The sequence below is a fragment of the Eptatretus burgeri genome, chromosome 8, assembly GCF_056783735.1.
Source record: "Eptatretus burgeri isolate ZD-2024b chromosome 8, Ebu_testis_v1, whole genome shotgun sequence".
NCBI lineage: Eukaryota > Metazoa > Chordata > Myxini > Myxiniformes > Myxinidae > Eptatretus > Eptatretus burgeri.
The window spans coordinates 99,231,612-99,252,726 of record NC_140968.1 but is presented as its reverse complement, the minus strand read 5'-3'; the positions used below and the strand labels follow the sequence as shown (position 1 = coordinate 99,252,726).

The following is a 21,115-nucleotide window of genomic DNA, read 5'->3' as shown; positions in this document are numbered from 1 at the left end:
AAACCATGCACCATCCATAAACCAACAACCATCCACCATCCATAAAACCATGCACCATCCATAACACCATGCACCATCCATAAACCAACAACCATCCACCATCCACCATCCATAAAACCATCCACCATCCATAAACCAACAACCATCCACCATCCATAAAACCATCCACCATCCATAAAACCATGCACCATCCATAAACCAACAACCATCCACCATCCATAAAACCATCCACCATCCATAAAACCATCCACCATCCATAAACCAACAACCATCCACCATCCACCATCCATAAAACCATGCACCATCCATAAACCAACAACCATCCACCATCCATAAAACCATGCACCATCCATAAATCATCCATCATACACAAACCAACAACCATCCACCATCCATAAATCATCCATCATACACAAACCAACAACCAGCCACCATCCATAAAACCATGCAGCATCCATAAGCCATCCATCATACACAAACCAACAACCATCCATCATCCATAAAACTATCCACCATCCATAAAACCATCCACCATCCATAAAACCAACAACCATCCATCATCCATAAAACCATCCATCATCCATAAAACCATCCACCATCCATAAAACCATCCACCATCCATAAAACCATCCACCATCCATAAACCAACAACCATCCATCATCCATAAAACCATCCACCATCCACCATCCATAAAACCATCCACCATCCATAAAACCATCCACCATCCATAAACCAACAACCATCCACCATCCATAAAACCAGGCGCCGTCCATGAATCAGCCATCATACACAGACCAACAACCATCCACCATCCATAAATCATCCATCATACACAAACCAACAACCATCCACCATCCATAAAACCATCCACCATCCATAAACCATCCATCATACACAAACCAACAACCATCCATCATCCATAAAACTATCCACCATCCATAAAACCATCCACCATCCATAAAACCAACAACCATCCATCATCCATAAAACCATCCACCATCCATAAAACCATGCACCATCCATAAACCAACAACCATCCACCATCCATAAAACCATGCACCATCCATAAATCATCCATCATACACAAACCAACAACCATCCACCATCCATAAATCATCCATCATACACAAACCAACAACCATCCACCATCCATAAAACCATCCACCATCCATAAACCATCCATCATACACAAACCAACAACCATCCATCATCCATAAAACTATCCACCATCCATAAAACCATCCACCATCCATAAAACCAACAACCATCCATCATCCATAAAACCATCCACCATCCATAAAACCATCCACCATCCATAAAACCATCCACCATCCATAAAACCATCCACCATCCATAAACCAACAACCATCCATCATCCATAAAACCATCCACCATCCATAAAACCATCCACCATCCATAAACCAACAACCATCCACCATCCATAAAACCATGCACCGTCCATAAACCACCAACCATCCACCATCCATAAAACCATGCACCATCCATAAATCATCCATCATACACAAACCAACAACCATCCACCATCCATAAATCATCCATCATACACAAACCAACAACCATCCACCATCCATAAAACCATCCACCATCCATAAACCATCCATCATACACAAACCAACAACCATCCATCATCCATAAAACTATCCACCATCCATAAAACCATCCACCATCCATAAAACCAACAACCATCCATCATCCATAAACCATCCACCATCCATAAAACCATCCACCATCCATAAAACCATCCAACATCCATAAAACCATCCACCATCCATAAACCAACAACCATCCATAAAACCATCCACCATCCATAAAACCATCCACCATGCACCATCCACCATCCATAAAACCATCCACCATCCATAAAACCATCCACCATCCATAAACCAACAACCATCCACCATCCATAAAACCATGCACCATCCATAAAACCATCCACCATCCACAAACCAACAACCAACCACCATCCACAAACCAACAACCAACAACCATCAACCACCCTTTCCCGTGCACGTAACAATGTTGCATAAATCATTGATCTCTGGACTGCCCTGTACCCTGTGCCCCGTCCTCCTGTGTCCCGTGTTCTGTGTCCCGTGTTCCATGTCCCGTGCCCCGTACCCTGTGTCCTCTGCCCTGTGCCCCGTACCTTGTGCCCTGTCCTCCTGTGTCCTGTGTTCTGTGTCCCGTGTTCTGTGTCCCGTGTTCTGTGTCCCGTGTTCTGTGTCCCGTGTTCCGTGTCCCGTGCCCCGTGTCCTCTGCCCTGTGCCCCGTACCCTGTGCCCTGTCCTCCTGTGTTCTGTGTCCCGTGTTCCGTGCCCCATGTCCTCTGTCCTGTGCCCCGTACCCTGTGCCCCGTACCCTGTGCCCTGTCCTCCTGTGTTCTGTGTCCCGTGTTCCGTGCCCCATGTCCTCTGTCCTGTGCCCCGTACCCTGTGCCCCGTACCCTGTGCCCTGTCCTCCTGTGTTCTGTGTCCCGTGTTCCGTGCCCCATGTCCTCTGCCCTGTGCCCCGTACCCTGTGCCCCGTACTCTGTGCCCTGTCCTCCCGTGCCCCGTGCCCCGTGCCCCGTACCCTGTGTCCTCTGCCCTGTGCCCCGTACCTTGTGCCCTGTCCTCCTGTGTTCTGTGTCCCGTGTTCCATGTCCCGTGCCCCGTGTCCTCTGCCCTGTGCCCCGTACCCTGTGCCCTGTCCTCCCGTGTTCTGTGCCCCGTACCCTGTGCCCCGTACTCTGTGCCCTGTCCTCCTGTGTTCTGTGTCCCGTGTTCCGTGCCCCATGTCCTCTGCCCTGTGCCCCGTACCCTGTGCCCTGTACTCTGTGCCCTGTCCTCCCGTGCCCCGTGCCCCGTGCCCTGTGTCCTCTGCCCTGTGCCCCGTACCTTGTGCCCTGTCCTCCTGTGTTCTGTGTCCCGTGTTCTGTGTCCCGTGTTCTGTGTCCCGTGTTCTGTGTCCCGTGTTCTGTGTCCCGTGTTCCGTGTCCCGTGCCCCGTGTCCTCTGCCCTGTGCCCCGTACCCTGTGCCCCGTACCCTGTGCCCTGTCCTCCCGTGCCCCGTGCCCCGTGTGTCCTTCACCCTTCGTCACGCTATTTGCAGCAGACTGGAGATTCTTTGTTGTTTCCCGAAGTTTTATTTTTAATTTATAATTATTTGATTCAATATGTATTATATACCTTATTTTATTCCGGTTTATGTCTCTACGTCATTTGAAATAATAATAACAACTACAACTACAACTACAACTACAATCCCTGGGTTTCCGCGGTCGTTGGTTCGTTGTTCCCTGTTCGCTGTGATGGCAGCAACACTTGTGTTCCGCGCGGCCCGAAGGACTTCAGGTCCAACTTCGGATGTTGTCAAGGTTTGTGTCGCGATGTCTTCTCGAGCAAACGATCGTTCTCTTCTTGTTGTTTTTACATCCCGGTATTCCTGTAACAAGTCGTCCTCTCCCGGAGTACCACGTGACCAGTACACCGCGGTTCAGGTTCTCCAACATGTAGAAGTTATATGTGGTGTTGGTGAAAACTACATTTACATGACGTGGAACTTGTTCAGTTTTAAACTCATGGATTTGGTGTTGACTTGAGGTTTGTTTTCTTCACGGGATTCGGTTATGAGATCGTTTAAAGATGGGTCACCTGTGCTCTGTTCCTGATAATAATAATAATAATAATAATAATAATAATTAATAATAATATCAGGGTTAAAACCCAGCTAATGTGTGTCATGTGTGTAATATATAGCAGAAAATACCACCCACCCGTCACTTGGCTGACGTGGGGGGGGGGCGTGGGGGGTGAGAGAGGAGGCAGGATGGAGAAAAGCTAGGAAGGGGAGAAGAGCAAGTGGGGGGGGGAGAGGAGGCAGGATGGAGGAAAAGCTAGGAAGGGGAGAAGAGCAAGTGGGGGGGGGGGAGGCAGGATGGAGGCTAGGAAGAAGAGCAAGTGGGGGGGAGTGGAGGAAAAGCAAGGAGAGAGCAGGATGGAGGAAAAGCTAGGAAGGGAGAAGAGCAAGTGGGGGGGTGAGAGAGAGGCAGGATGGAGGAAAAGCTAGGAAGGGAGAAGAGCAAGTGGGGGGGTGAGAGGAGGCAGGATGGAGGAAAAGCTCGGAAGGGGAGAAGAGCAAGTGGGGGGGTGAGAGAGGAGGCAGGATGGAGGAAAAGCTCGGAAGGGGAGAAGAGCAAGTGGGGGGGTGAGAGAGGAGGCAGGATGGAGGAAAAGCTAGGAAGGGGAGAAGAGCAAGTTTGGGGGGGGGGTGAGAGGAGGCAGGATGGAGGAAAAGCTAGGAAGGGGAGAAGAGCAAGTGGGGGGGGGTGAGAGAGGAGGCAGGATGGAGGAAAAGCTAGGAAGGGAGAAGAGCAAGTGGGGGGGTGAGAGAGGAGGCAGGATGGAGGAAAAGCTAGGAAGGGGAGAAGAGCAAGTGGGGGGGGGGTGAGAGAGGAGGCAGGATGGAGGAAAAGCTAGGAAGGGGAGAAGAGCAAGTGGGGGGGGGGAGAACGATGCCTCACCAAGTGTTGCTGTACTGTGGGAGGAGGAGGAGATTGGGACCTTAATCTTGTGCAGAGCGTTGGTGCTGCCTAAACAGTCTCCTTGCCTATTGGGCACAATCCTGGACGGGTCGCCACTCCGACACAGGATAACAGCAAGCTGGCACTCATTTTGCCAACCTCGGAAGGATGACAGGCCGAGTTAACCTCACTTGGTGTTAATTTAACAGCTGATCGGGATTTGAACTCAAGACCCGAGGATCCAAAGCCCACCGCCCTTACCATTAAGCCAACACCAAGCACAGGGAGGAGGGGGGGGGGCGAGAGAGAGAGAGAGAGAGATATATGAAAAAAAACGAAGAGAAAAAGGTGAGGGGGTGGAGGTGGGGTTCGTAAAGAGAATGATATAGTGTTTAATGACCAGACACAGACAGACACAGACAGACACAGACAGACACAGACAGACACAGACAGACACAGACAGACACAGACAGACACAGACAGACACAGACAGACACAGACAGACACAGACAGACACAGACAGACACAGACAGACACAGACAGACACAGACAGACACAGACAGACACAGACACAGACACAGACACAGACAGACAGACACAGACAGACACAGACAGACAGACACAGACAGACACAGACAGACACAGACACAGACAGACAGACACAGACAGACACCGACACAGACAGACAGACACAGACAGACACACACAGACACAGACAGACACAGACACACACACAGACACACACACAGACACACACAGACACACACAGACACACACACAGACACACACAGACACACACAGACACACACACAGACACACACACAGACACACACACAGACACAGACACACACAGACACACAGAGATAGAGGCACAGACACACAGAGACACACACAGAGACATACACAGACACACACAGACACAGACACAGATACACACAGACACAGACACAGACACACACAGAGACAGACACAGACACACACAGACACACACAGACACACACAGACACACACAGACACACACAGACACACACAGACACACACACACACACACACTTTGAGACCTGGGGCGGGAGCATTCAAAACCAACAGCTCGGACACACAGCGACCTTTGCACCCCACTGGTCGGCTCCAAATCTGATTCGTACATACGACAGTCCCCTCAACAGGGGGTGAAAGATGGGGGACCAGGGGGAGGGTTGGGAGAGAGATAGAGGATTGGAGAGAACGTGAGGGAGGGGGAGCGAGAGGGGTCGGGGTCGGAAAGCGGGATAGGGGTGGGAAAGAAGCTGTAGGTTTGGGAGTGGGAAGGTGAGGGATTCCGGCAGATGTTACGCCCAGTTTATCGTCCATCCGAGAGACCACACGCACATTGATTAATCGCCCTGCCTGTGGGAAACCGGGAGGACAGTTTAGAGTTTGCTTTGGTGGGATTCGAATCCAGGCTACACAGAGTGAGCATTGCGTACCTCTTGGCTTTCCTGCCGTGATGTGGTGATTCTTCACTTCAGAACTGAAAATATATTTTTCTCACTGTGATTATCTAATTTATTGTGCCTTTCTACCTCCACTGTAGAACCACGGTATCACAATTGATTATTGAACAATGCGCCAAGTGGCTTTACCACGCAATGCACAAATCGTTTAATTTCTATTTGTATTTATCTATGTCCGAAGTGATGGTTCGTCTCACATCGACAAAATGTGGTGGAAAATAAAATTTCACATTTTCAGCGAGGCAGCCACCGCCTGTTGCACCGCAGAACAAGACGTGGCCAATTCAGGCGAGTGACCCTGAACTTTGTTCAAGTCGATCGATATACGGTATCCAGTGACAGTGCAGATATTGTAGAGCTGAAGAATGTCTAACAGCTGGACACGTGATTAGCAATCACCGAACCGTCATATTAAACATACACCTCCCGGAGACACCCGGAATGTCACATATGTCCAAATTGGACAAATGAACACTTTTCTCGGAGTCGAAAGTGTTAGTAAGTTCAATTCTGGAGCTTCTCGGAGTGACATTGCAGAGCTTGTAGAAAATAACAGACATTCCCTGGCTTGTGGAAAATGCGAGACGAGAGAAAATAAGGCACATTCAAAAAAAAATCTCGTGTGCATGCTTGGACTACCCTTGTGGTGTTAGGACGAAGCAAGTGATGCTCCAGAGAAGTTCATATAAAAGGGGGCACCTCACATATATAGGTTAAAACCCATCAGCATGTAAAGTATTATTTGTGTATCTTAAACGAAAACACGTACGATAATGTTCATGTGTGTGATGAATTTGTTGAAAAAATTGGGACCCCCTTTATATGAACTTTTCTCGAGCATCACTTGGTTCGTCCTAACACCACAAGGGTAGTACAAGTCGTATAGCATGCACACGAGATTTTTTTTTTTTTGAATGTTCCTTATTTTCTATCGTCTGGCATTTTCCACAAGCCATGGAATGGCTCTTTTTTTCTATGTGTTTTCCACATAACACATACCATATAAAAGGGGCCTTTTCTATGTCTTCTGGTATTTTTCCCAAGAATTCTGTTCAAATTTCAAATCAATCAGATGAAAATTGACGATTTTAGAAATTTCGGCGGATACTATGTTAACCTTAAAAATAGTTGATGGTTTAATTCAGTGACATGATATGAAAATCCTGTTCAAATTTCCAGTCAATCAGATGAAAATAGAGGATTTTTAACAATCTGTTAACATCACACTTGTATCTACTCTGTTAACATCACACGTATCCACTCTGTTAACATCACACACGTATCCACTCTGTTAACATCACACATGTATCCTCTCTGTTAACATCACACATGTATCCACTCTGTTAACATCACACATGTATCCTCTCTGTTAACATCACACATGTATCCACTCTGTTAACATCACACATGTATCTACTCTGTTAACATCACACATGTATCCACTCTGTTAACATCACACTTGTATCTACTCTGTTAACATCACACGTATCCACTCTGTTAACATCACACACGTATCCACTCTGTTAACATCACACATGTATCCTCTCTGTTAACATCACACATGTATCCACTCTGTTAACATCACACATGTATCCTCTCTGTTAACATCACACATGTATCCACTCTGTTAACATCACACATGTATCCACTCTGTTAACATCACACATTTATCCACTCTGTTAACATCACACATGTATCCACTCTGTTAACATCACACATGTATCCACTCTGTTAACATCACACATGTATCCACTCTGTTAACATCACACACATATCCACTCTGTTAACATCACACACATATCCACTCTGTTAACATCACACACGTATCCACTCTGTTAACATCACACACGTATCCACTCTGTTAACATCACACATGTATCCACTCTGTTAACATCACACATGTATCCACTCTGTTAACATCACACACATATCCACTCTGTTAACATCACACACGTATCCACTCTGTTAACATCACACACGTATCCACTCTGTTAACATCACACATATATCCACTCTGTTAACATCACACATGTATCCACTCTGTTAACATCACACATGTATCCACTCTGTTAACATCACACATGTATCCACTCTGTTAACATCACACGTATCTACTCTGTTAACATCACACTTGTATCTACTCTGTTATCATCACACGTATCTACTCTGTTAACATCACACTTGTATCTACTCTGTTAACATCACACGTATCTACTCTGTTATCATCACACGTATCTACTCTGTTATCACACGTATCTACTCTGTTATCATCACACTTGTATCTACTCTGTTATTACACGTATCTACTCTGTTAACATCACACGTATCTACTCTGTTATCATCACACGTATCTACTCTGTTAACATCACACTTGTATCTACTCTGTTATTATCACACGTATCTACTCTGTTATCATCACACGTATCTACTCTGTTAACATCACACTTGTATCTACTCTGTTATCACACATATCTACTCTGTTAACATCACACTTGTATCTACTCTGTTATCATCACACGTATCTACTCTGTTATCATCACACGTATCTACTCTGTTAACATCACACTTGTATCTACTCTGTTATCATCACACGTATCTACTCTGTTATCATCACACGTATCTACTCTGTTATCACACGTATCTACTCTGTTAACATCACACGTATCTACTCTGTTAACATCACACGTATCTACTCTGTTAACATCACACGTATCTACTCTGTTAACATCACACGTATCTACTCTGTTAACATCACAAATGTATCGACTCATCACACATATCTAGTCTGTAAACATCATGATTATCCATTCTGTTAACATCACATACATATCTAGTCTGTTCCAAACATCCTCCACTCTTACTCGGAGTACCCCCTAGGGTCTTACCCCCCCCCCCCACTTTTCCACTGATCTTCCTGTTCTGTTGTCTCCTGGTCCATTCTTTGCTCTCGTTCCTCTACGAGCCTCGACTCTGAATGCAAAAATATACACTAACAGCACATCGACCTTTTGATGAAACCTTCTAATAGAGCACAGTCACGACACACATGTACAACCCATCCAACCAAATCTAGCAGCCAGTCCTCCCAATTTCCATGTACTCCTGTTCGCCCAAAGCTTCTCGGTACCTATTTAATTCCAATTTAAATCTATCCGCTGGTTCTCCTGCCACTGCCTTTACAGGTAGACCGTTTCATGCTTGAACTACTCTCTGAATGAAAGACCCTTGACGTACTACCGTCTTAACTCTTCTCTTAACTCTCAGGCTGTGATTCCTTTTGTCGTGAGTCGTTAATAAATGATCCTTGGTGAAAGAGTTCCCTTTCCCTCCCCACCAATCTCTCCATCATCATGCATCCCAATTACATTTGTGACCGTATTCTGACATGAAAAGCTATCTGTACGACCATTTGCATTGCTTTTAGGTTTTTTTTTTATTAGAGCATCCAATATTTGGCTTGGGATCCAAGGTTCCTGAGTTCAAATCCCACTTCCTCATTTAATTAATACCAGGTGGGGTTGACTCGGCCTGTCATCCTTCCGAGGTCGGCAAAATGAGTACCAGCTTGCTGAGATGATTGAGCCATTCGAGTATCCTGCGTCGGAGTAGCGACCCATCCAGGATTGTGCCCGATAGCCCAGGAGACTACTGTGGCAGCACCGACGCTCTGTCCTGAGTACGGTCCCAATGGATGGATGGATCCAACATTTGACCGTTATTTTTAGGTGCTGTACTCCACTTTATTTTTCGATTGAATATTTTAGTTGCACATGGCTGACGAATGTTATTTCTAAATCCTAAAGTCACGCACATCGTCATCAATTATACCTTCGTTACCATGGACCAAATTGCCTAGCAACCAATTTCACAGCAGATACACTGTTCACCATTCATTCATTCGTTCCTGTGCAACATGTGGCCTTGGATGCATTATTGGCTGGAGTGCGGTTGTGTCATTCATACCCTCTGTAGGTGAGAACGGGAATTTATACAGCAATTTGTTCATGATGCTGGCGATAGCTCACCTACTCTTGACAAAAGATACCATAGGATCATCAACGTCCACCAACTAATGCGAGCTGACGAGACCCCCGGCTTAATGTCCATCTGAGATGGTCGTGTCGGAAATCGAACCCAAACGGGATAGCCCAAAGGTAGTAAGTGTGATACCTCCACCATCCTGTCAGGCGATCACCACTTACTGGAGTTCTTTTTGAAATGGTTACGCGTATCCGAGATCTTGGACGCATCCCATTAGGTTTGAGACGTTTCTGGTGTTTAATGTTGGTGGATGACAAAAACTTCGAGAAACTTAGCATTCTCAAGGATACGAAGCCTAAATGCAGCAATGTTCATTTATATGTTATAATGTAGGAATGTCACTGTTGTGTGAGTGAGAACGCAGCTTTCATTGCAGGCGAAGACTCAAGTACAGTGTTGTTATTAGCGCTGGTACTGTCCTCTTGCACGTTCATTGACATGATAGCAATGGTGGTCATACCATTGGACGGTCATCAAAGGACAATTTCTCAGTCTGATTGGTGCTTCATTTTGAACAACTGAGACTGTGTGTATCTCATTAATGATGTGCAATTTTTTTTATCGCAGTACATCCCAGAAACGTCCGTTACGTGCTTCGTAGGCTTTGTTTATGAAGACACGATCAAATTCCACGCATGAAGGTGGACAGGCCGCATTCTTCCCAGCGGACAAGCGGCCAATGCTTCCCACAAACACTTTCGACGGGCAAGTGGCGCTAATAACCGGTGGTGGGACGGGACTGGGACGTGCCATGACAACCATGCTGTCTACACTGGGAGCAGAATGTATTATTATGAGCAGGTTGGTAAAGGAACAGCCATGCTGGTCGAAGCCATGCTGGTCGAAGCCATGCTGGTCGAGGCCATGCTGGTCTGGCATTTCGAGCTGTTCTGATTGATTCTGAGAGTTTGGAAATGAAAACGATGCAATTGACAGGCATTGCCTTTATTTGAATGGAACGTGAAAATACGTGCCATGTGCACATGTTATCCCCGTTCACCTTGGAATGTGATTTCTGAATATTTTTATTTGTTCGGAGATGACACTGTTAACTCTTTTTTTTGTTTTGTTACTGTTAACTTTAATAAGGAGATGACAACACATGAGATGGGCAACAAAGTACCTAACCGTACCCGAACCCTTGACCTTGACCATGATTATCTCCATGACGTGAACATGGTTTTTTTTTGATTTGCAGAAAACTCGATGTGTTGGAAGAAACAGCAAGGGAGATCTCAGCGGCGACGGGCAACAAAGTACATCTGCGCATTCTCAATGCCTTTCCGTTTTTTCCATCCGTGTATTCTGTCCTGTTCCTGTCTCTGCAGGAATCGTCTTCTCTTTCGTGTCGCCACACTTTTCGCAGCCACTGCAAAACACAGGCTCTGGCACATGAGTTGAGAGCCTTCAGGTTGTCTGGTCCACAAGGCTCTGGTAAGAGAGGGAGGAGACTCTCCGCAGTCACAATCGGTTTGGCCATTTTGATTATATCCCTACTTCTGCATATGGGCTCGACAGCGTCCACTCCAGTCCTGAGGCAGTTGAGACACAGCCAGGTTGGCCATGTCTCACTGGCTCATTTTGGCAGGGACTCCATGCACCCATAAATGATCCACAGTTTTGAGCCCCTTGGAACCCGAGAGGCCAATCATTTTTAGTTTTTGCGAAACGAGCCCCCAAAATTTGATCCCGCATTCCTCCTATAGTCAAAATGCCATCGACGGTGTTCAATTTCAATAGTCGTTGAGTTGGTAATGTTTGCAGCTTGAGTATAGAGAGCAATTATATTTCCACTAATTAAGAGAACTAGTACATGCCCGTAAAAAAAAAAAAAATTATAAATAAATATTCCAACCGCGAGCAACAAACAAGACACAGGCCGTTTCTTCGCTCTCGCGTGCCCGTACGTGCGTGGCGCGGAAGTTCGCACATCACAGTTACGATGATTCGCAATTTAGGTTTTAATGGCCAATTAATTATTCAATTAGCGCCAACGTATTTTGCCTTTTCGCAATGTCATCGCAAGGAAAAACAAAAAGAGAAGAGAAGAGAAAGAAAAAAAATTACTTCCTGGTTCGGAGCATACCAGCACTCTGATGTTACCAAAATTTATGCACCGTCTCATATGAAAACGATCATAACTTGCAGCATTATGTTTATCTATAAATGCGCATAAGAAATCGAGAAATTATTAGAATACACGAAGTCATCATTATCCGGAAGTCCGTACGTTGTAACCCGTAATGGCGAACGCGGCTGAGCTTCCCTTCCCCATCGGCCACGCCCACGCAACAACGTGTCTTGTCATTGGTTTGGTAAATAAATGGCCATAACTTGGGAAGCACTTGTCCGATTAATATCAAACCTTGAAAAGGCACATCCTCAGGTCCCCAGCAATATACCTAGCAAGTTTCAATTAGATCAGAACAGTGGTCACACACACACACACACACACACACACACACACACACACACACACACACACACACACACACACACACACACACACTGCTGGAATTATAGATAGATGTGCTGAAATGTAATGCCTCCTATTCTTTTCTTTTTTTTTTTTCCCCTCCACTACAGGTAAAGCTATCCAAATGAAACATAGCGTAGTCCACACATTAGTTCTTCGTGCCACTGGGTGTGAAGTTGCATGATTCTGACATGATATGTCTCAGTGCTATGTTGGTCAAGGTGGCAGATGGGAAGCACGACGTTGCCAGTGTGGTTATTGAGTTTATGAATGTGAAGACGACTTGTGACTGGTGGAGGTGAGAGTCGGGTGCGCCATTATTGTGCTGAAAGTAAGAGACGGTCAATGGAGTACCACCACAAATGGTCACGAGCACCAAAAATGTTCAAGATGCAAGCATCTGCCGGGAAGGTCATGCTTACGGCTTTTTGGGACATGAGGGGGGTTAGTCCATTTGGAATTCATGCCAAAGGGACCCACCATTAACACTGAGCATAACATTGAAACTCTGAAGAAACTGAATGCACAAATTCAGAAGGTTCATCCTGACATGTAGATGGTTCTACCCAGGCATTCTAATGGTCGCCTCAGTTTCACCGCCTTACAGTACCCACTATAGGGTTAGAGTTAGGGGGAATTGTCCCCCTCATCAGTTATTTTCTCACTTTCGTTACATTTTTCACTTTCTACATGCTGCTCCCCTTCACATATTGTTTTTTATTCATCAGCATCAAAATTGTACGCTGTCCCGGCCGAAGCCCCACGTGCAGGCCCGTCGCCAGGGCTCAGTATTAAGGGGGACATATGAACTGGATGGGGGGGGGGCACAATTATAATATTTAATCTTTTTGATAACCCGGTATGCCATTGTATTCATGCAGCATTGAGGCGTCTATACTGAGGTTGCCGTCGCATACTAACCAAATTGATCTCAGCTAGATTTAATATGTTGCGATGTTTTTGGCCTAAAATTATTCGAATGCAGGAGAGCCGCAACAAACTGGCACATTCACAATGCAGATATTCAATGATTAAACAATTGGCACCAATTCAGGTGAACTTATACAAGGTGTTGTCAAGAATTGGCATTAGAAAATTAATATACCAGAGGTACAGTGATTAAACCGGGGAGGTTGGCACCAGAATCGGTGCACTTTCAAATAAGATACAGTCGGCTATGACCTGCGATCATCACGTTAAACTATCAACAGCAAATACGACCGGCCTGAAGATACCACAAGGTCCACATTTAAAGCGGTCAATGACGCAGAGGTAAGGTTATGCACAAAGCACTAGATATGGGATATGCAAAGCACCAACCACAACATTTAACTTAAACATCAGAAGTACAAAGCAGCCGACCATGGCAGGTGCTGACCACAACCGCAACCGCAACCTTTTTCCTTTTCTTAGCCATTTTCATATATCCATGTCTTTTTCTACTGCTGCAAGCTAGCGCTCTCCGTGACTCGTCCCTCGTGACTCGCGTCACTAATCTCGCGACTCGCGACATTTGACGGTTGACGGTTTTATTTATTAAATGATGCATGCACCAAAAACAGGTTTTATCTGCATAATTTCAAATGTAAGCACGATTGCAAACACACATATTTTTAATTTTTATTATAAAATTACTTTTGTAAGATTGAGGATTGTGAAGGTCACGCGGTGCACTTCATCTTTAATTATGTAAATTTATGTCTTTTCCTTATTCATATTATCATATTATGATGATATTACATTTATACCAAACTTACAACCAATCTGGTAACCTGCTTAATATGGCCTCCATATTGAGGACACTGATTGGCTATTCCTTAAAACTAAATGATCCACGATATATATTAACCACCCACAACATCGACATTCGACACGAGGTCTTGCGGCTGTCTGTCGTCTTGGCTGCTGGCGTTGGTGCTTGCGTTATTATCTTTTATCTTGTGGTCTTGGACTGTATTGTCTCGCCAATTGCTTTTGGAGATGCGCTGGGAAGCGCACACTTATCTCTTGACTGTTATTCAAAGAAGGATATTATTAAAGAACAGTTTATCCAAGAAGGCCTTATTAGTCACCACGTTGAACATCTGGAATAAGGGTTTTAGTTCACACAGGTGAACTCTTAAACAGCAAGTTCACAGTGGGAGCTTGTCCTTAAACACTAAGTTGTTCACAGGGTGCAACAGGGCATAAATGGGTGGCGTACAAGTTAGGGGGGGCACCAGATGCGCCATGGGGGGCATTGCACCAAAATGTCCCCCCCCCCCTTAGCGATGGGCCTGCCCACATGCAACAGTATCGTCGCACCCAAGGAGGGATTCTGACTTTGAGGTGATCAGCCATAATCCTCAGAGGGTAGCTTCACACCTCTGGCTGCTCAGCCAGATGGAGTTAGTGGGTGAACAATCCAACACTTGGTGAATTCTGCTTTGCAATAATAGGAAGAGCCGACATCGAAGGATCAAAAAGCGACGTTGCTATGGAAGCTTGGCTGCCACAAGGCAGTTATCCCTGTGATAACTTTTCTGACGTCTCTTGCTTAAAAGCCAAAATGATTACGAGGCCACGCTTTCATCCATCTATCCATCCATCCATTGGGACCATACTCTGTGCACAGCGTTGGTGCTGCCTCATCGGTCTCCTGGGCTATTGGGCACAATCCTGGACAGGCTGCCATTCTGACACAGGATACTCAAATGGCTCAATCATCCCAGCAAGCTGGTACCCACTTTGCCAACCTCAGAAGGATGACAGGCAGAGTCAGCCCCACCTGGTATTAATTCAATGGCCAGGCAGCATTTCAACTCAGGACCCGAGGATCCCAAGCCCACCAACCTAACCATTAAGCCAACACCAGGTTCGTGGCTTTCACCCACTAACCAATTACCAACCACTAACCAACCAATTGACTTGGCTCCATCAGATTTTCATCTCTTCCCCAAACTTGAGGAAATACATTCGTGGCGAACCTTTTTATTTTGACGATGATGTCAAGGCCACTGCAAAGCACTGGTTGAGTCAGCAGAACACACTGTTCTTTGGTGACATCATCACAAAACTACTTGAACATTGGGAGAAATGTGTGGACTGGAATCGTGATTATGTTGAGAAATAATAATGTACCATGGTGGAATAAAGATTAAGAAAGATTGATGTTAGTACATGTCTTTGTTTAATTTCAATATATTTTCCTGTTTTGGAGAGAAAGAATAGGAGGCATTACTTTTCAACACACCCTAACCATAACCCTAACCACATACCTGTATGGATGAAAATACGGTACAAAGCAAGATTAAAAAAAAAACTAAATACAGCACTGGATTGCAAATTTTTTAAGCAAAAGCAACTGAAGATGCAATTGAAAAATTGAACGTTTGGCCATTTCAATGTGAGGTACCCCTTCGTAAACCTTCGATACCGTACCAAAGAGGGGCAACACATAAAAAGTGATGGAAGCACACTATCATGGGCAGCTGGAAAAAAATCTCGTGAGAATGTTGCTTTGACTCGATTTTATTAAATTTAAATAAGTCAGTAAAAAGAGCATTTGTGCGGCGGTGGTTTGTTGCTTTTAAAGGACCTCTGAAACTGACACCACACTCGGGCGTCCTGTCCGACAGCTGTGCAATCTCAATGTGAACATAAAACACCCACAATATACCATAATACATTTTTTGATTTTTTTTCACCATTATCAGGTTTTTCTTTTTCCCATTCACCACAAATGATGTGTTTATTATAATATATACAAATAGCATAATCATAAGCCCATAATTTGTGTTCTACTGGCTATCTATAGTGCCTCCGTAAAGTATTCACACCCCTCAACTTTTGTTACGTTTTGTTGTGTTGCACCCTGAATTTAAAATGGATCAAATGTAAAAAAAATTGTCACTGATCTACACAAAATACATCGTAATAACAAAATGAAAACATGTTTTCAGAAATTTTTGCAAATTTATTCAAAGTGAAAAGCTGAAATGTCTTGCGTCGATAAGTATTCAACCCCCTGAGTCAATCCTTTGTAGAAGCACCTTTGGCAGTGATTACAGCTTTGAGTTTTCTTGGATATGTCTGGATTAGCTTTACACATCTGAATTTGAGGATTTTCTCCCATTCTTCCTTGTAGATTTGCTCAAGCTCTCTGTCTAGTTGTATGGAGAGCGTCAGTGAACAGCAATCTTCAAGTCTTTCCACAGATTCTCAATGGGATTCATGTCTGGGCCACTCAAGGACTTTCACGTTCTTGTTCTGAAGCCGTTCCAGTGTTGCTTTGGCTGTATGCTTGGGGTCATTGTCCTGTTAGAATGTAAATCCTCGCCCCAGTCGAAGGTCTTTTGCACTCTGAAGCAGGTTCTTCTCAAGGATTTGCCTGTATTTGGTTCCATTTATTGTTCCTTCTGTCCTGACAAATCTCCCAGTCCCTGCCACTGAAAAGCATCCCCATAGCATGATGCTGCCACCACCATGCTTCATGGTATGGATGGTTTAAGATGGGTGATGAGCTGTGCTCAGTTTCCATCAGACGTAGCAATTTGTATTCAGGGGAAAGAGTTCATTTTTCGTTTCACCAGACCAAGGAATCATTTGCCTCGTGCTCTCAGTCTTTCACCTTCCTCTTTGTAAACTCGAGGTGTGCTGTCATGTGGCGTTTTCTCTGTAATTCTGTCAGTGGTCATTGGGTTCTTGGTCACCCTCCCTGTCCAAGGTCCTTTTTGCCCGGTTCCTCAGTTTGGTTGGACAGCCAGCTCTAGGAATAATCTGTGTAGTTCCATATTCTGTCCATTTCGTAATGATGGAGCTCACTGTGCTCTTGGGAACTTTCAACACTCCAGAAATTGTTTTATCCCCTCACCCAGATCTATGTCTCCTCACAATTCTATCTACAGACAGTTCCTCGGACTTCATGGTGGAGTTTCTGCTCTGACATGCACTGTCAACTGTGGAACCTTGTATAGAAAGGTGTGTTTCTTTATAAACCATGTCCATCAATCGAGTTGGCCACAGGTGGACTCCAATCAAGTTGGCGAGACATCTCAAAGATGATCAAAGGAAATTCGATAGACCTGAGCTCAATTTGGAGTGTCATAGCAAGGGGGTTGAATACTTATTGAGGCAAGGCATTTCAGCTTTTCATTTTTGAATAAATTTGTAAAAAATTCCAAAAACATGTTTCCACTTTGTCATTACGGTGTATTTTGTGTCGATCAATTTCAAGAAATTTCAATTTAATCCATTTTAAATTCAGGGTGTAACAATAAAATGTTAAAAAAAAAGTCAATATGGAAGGGATGTGAAGATTTTCTGAAGGCACTATACATGTACTGTATATATATATACTTCTTCTTCTTCTTCTTCTTCTTCTTCTTCTTCTTCTTCTTCTTCTTCTTCTTCTTCTTCTTCTTCTTTCGGCTGCTCCCGTTAGGGGTCGCCACAGTGGATCATCTGTATGATCCACATAGTGATTTCGCACAGGTTTTACGCCGGATGCCCTTCCTGACGCCTCTTACGACACAGGGATATGGTACACCTATTCTAACCGGGGCATACACCGGGCCCAGTACACTGGTGCTCACTTCGCCGACCTCAGAAAGATGACAGGCTGAGTCAACCTCCTGGTGTGTATTAATTCAAGTGGCCAACAGGGTTTAAACTCAGGACCTTTTGGATCCCAAGCCGCTACCCTAACCACTACGCCAATACCAGGCTATGTATATATATATATATATCGCAAAACAACAGATCGAGTCCCATTACTGCACAATCTCCCATGCAAACGCATGGTCTTCTGCATTACTATACCACGGCTGAAGATCTACAAAACCTCGCCGTCGTAACAGGGCCATGATGGTTCAGAGCTCAGGGTGAGAAGTCACGGAGAATTCGCTCCACCCTCCAGGCTAAACAGAGGCCATTGTTGAATAAGAGGGGAGGGGCGTGAAGCATCACAAATGATGTCTGCGGGAGACCTTATGAAACGTCTCGAACAATCGAGGTGGAGGATCTGGGTGATGCGCAGCCGAAGGCTGTGTTTCCACCAAGCTTCCAGAGCGGAAGCCATGCCCTTCCCAGCCAAGCTGCACCCACGTAATGCCGGTGTCACGCCTCCCATGCTCTCGTCGCTGGGGGAAGACCAACTGTCTGCGAGACTTTGCCGGTTTGAGGAATGATTCTTCTGTCCTGTCTCTCCCCCAACTCTGTCTATTTCACGTGGTACGAATGTGGGCCCAGTTAAGGACATAAATAATTTAATTCAGGGTTCTCATTCATTCGTTGATACCGTGGGCACATATAAAATTGCTTGAAGGATTGTTGTTATTGATTGTTTTGCTTCTTGTATATTCCTTTGCCTGTGCCGTATTGTTTGTTTAGGCCAAAGTCACATTTGCCACGGCGGCCGTGGGGTCTCCAAAATCTACGGCCACGAGCAATTATACGGTGGCCGCAGTATTTCCACGGTCACACAATGCAGCAGTCACATATGTTTTTATTTTTCGGGGAGCCGCACGGCATATTTATAAATTGTGGAGACCGAAAACGTGGGGTTGCCGTACGGTCTTTGATTTGATGTCGCACGGTGACCTTAAGGGGGCCATGCGGCGGCCATAGAATTTTCAAGGCAGATGCAAGGTGCCCGCAGGGGGGGCCTAAGGCGAACGTGCGGCCAGACAGATGGTAACGAGTGGGTTCTTTTTTTTTTCTTTTTTTTTTTACCAGTTTTTTTTTTCGGCTTGTCGAATTGCTACGGTGAACGTAGAAATGAAAAAAAGTTATAATTCCACGGCGACCCCTACGGCCTGTAAACTATAGCCAAACGGCGTAGGGCCACCCTGAGGCCACCTCAGTTTCTCTGCGGCCGCCGCACGTTTCTGTCAATTCAGAGGGCGTACGGCTGCCGTATCCTCGCCATAGAGCAAATGTGACTTAGGCCTTATTAAATATATCTGGTCTCGGCGTTGAATTATGGCTGTGGCTGTAGTGTCTGTTTTTTTTATTTTTTTTTGGTGGTTTTACGGACGCATTAAGTGATTAATTGGGTGTGGTGCACATTGCTTATAAGACTGTGTCACGTGACTCGGTCTGAATTCGATATGTCACGTGATGCCTGTCGGCGTGCTGCTGGACCATCTTGGTACTTCCAATTTGCATGGTGTCATGCCTTTTAGACGCGTGATCCGGTGAGGAAGTCTTGGAAACGGTTGACCATGGCAGTCGCTTTGACGCGAACGGCCGGATTCGAACCGGGAAACCGGAACGGACCGACTGCTGCAACAATATGTTTTGCTTCAATTTCAGACCTAATAACAAATTTGTTAACCGTTTGGGTTGGTTTTTTTTGGGGGTTGCATTGATCTCAAGGCCCGAACTTGGTTTTCGGTCCAAACAATGTGACACAGTAGTGTCTCTCTGAGGGCTACTGAAGAACTCTACTCCCATCCAGGTGTACCCCATTCGCTGTGACGTCCGTGACGCCGACGCAGTGAAAAGTGCAGTGGATGAAGTCCAAAACCTCACAGGACTTCCACATGTAAGTATTGTTAAATGAACCATTCTGATCAGTTCTGTGTACATTGTAAACCTTTTGATTCCATTGAAATTTGAGATGATATTCTGCAGTTTAAATTACTCCATTTATTAATTTATTTTGTTATTCATTGTCACTGTTATCCTCTCCTGTTCCCAAAAGAATGGGGGTAAGCTATTGTGTGCGTGCGTGCGTGCGTGCGTGCGTGCGTCTGTGTGTGTGTGCATGCACGCAGGCCGATCAACTGTAACATAGCGCCTCCTGGTGGCCTACTTTAATATAGCACCTTGCTGTGTGAAAAGGGTGGCCTCAATAAAGCACCCCGCCGAGGCTTTGCATATTGAAATGTTCTGTCTGTCTTGATGGCAATGTGAGTGACAACATTCACAAAGCACGAAACAGCTTTCTGTTTCCAAATTTATAAACAGCTTGTGCAGAATACCAGGTAAGGACTGGTAGGATGGCAGAGAGGACCGCACACTCGCCTCTAAGCTGTCCAGCCTAGGTTTGAATCCTGACTCAGCTATAAACTGTCATCCTGGAGTTTCACAGGCTGGGCGATTCATCAAAGTGTGTTCCGTCTCTCGGATGGACGTTAAACTGGACGTCCCGTCTGCCGGCATTGGTTGGTGGACGTTACACCTCTCTCTCTCTCTCTCTCTCTCTCTCTCTCTCTCTCTCTCTCTCTCTCTCTCTCTCTCTCTCTCTCTCTCTCTCTCTCTCTCTCTCTCTCTCTCTCTCTCTCTCTCTCTCTCTCTCTCTCTCTCTCTCTCTCTCTCTCTCTCTCTCTCTCTCTCTCTCTCTCTCTCTCTCTCTCTCTCTCTCTCTCTCTCTCTCTCTCTCTCTCTCTCTCTCTCTCTCTCTCTCTCTCTCTCTCTCTCTCTCTCTCTCTCTCTCTCTCTCTCTCTCTCTCTCTCTCTCTCTCTCTCTCTCTCTCTCTCTCTCTCTCTCTCTCTCTCTCTCTCTCTCTCTCTCTCTCTCTCTCTCTCTCTCTCTGTCCTTCGCAAAGAGTATGGTGCACCATGGAGAGATAGAGATAGCACCGTACTCAAAACGGTAC

At 45.3% G+C, this 21,115-nt stretch overlaps 1 protein-coding gene and 1 long non-coding RNA gene across 8 annotated transcripts in view; both read left to right on the top strand.

The window, feature by feature from the left end:
- Nucleotides 1–3,220: 3,220 nt before the first annotated feature.
- The window catches only part of DECR1 (2,4-dienoyl-CoA reductase 1), a 53,540-nt gene continuing 35,645 nt past the window's right edge, over nt 3,221–21,115 (top strand). For 5 of the 7 annotated variants that reach the window (XM_085893222.1, XM_085893221.1, XM_085893220.1 and 2 more), the window contains exons 1-4: nt 3,221–3,377; nt 10,659–10,858; nt 11,256–11,313; nt 19,972–20,058. In XM_085893222.1, the coding sequence (XP_085749348.1) occupies nt 3,312–3,377; nt 10,659–10,858; nt 11,256–11,313; nt 19,972–20,058 (411 nt within the window). In that variant the 5' untranslated portion in view covers nt 3,221–3,311. The remainder of the gene's footprint in view (nt 3,378–10,658; nt 10,859–11,255; nt 11,314–19,971; nt 20,059–21,115) is intronic. The other 2 variants (XM_085893224.1, XM_085893225.1) reach the window with 2 other exon arrangements.
- Nucleotides 11,320–15,681, top strand: LOC147022373 (uncharacterized). The gene is made up of 2 exons (XR_015061205.1): nt 11,320–11,491; nt 12,644–15,681. It is a non-coding gene; the product is annotated as an uncharacterized LOC147022373 (long non-coding RNA).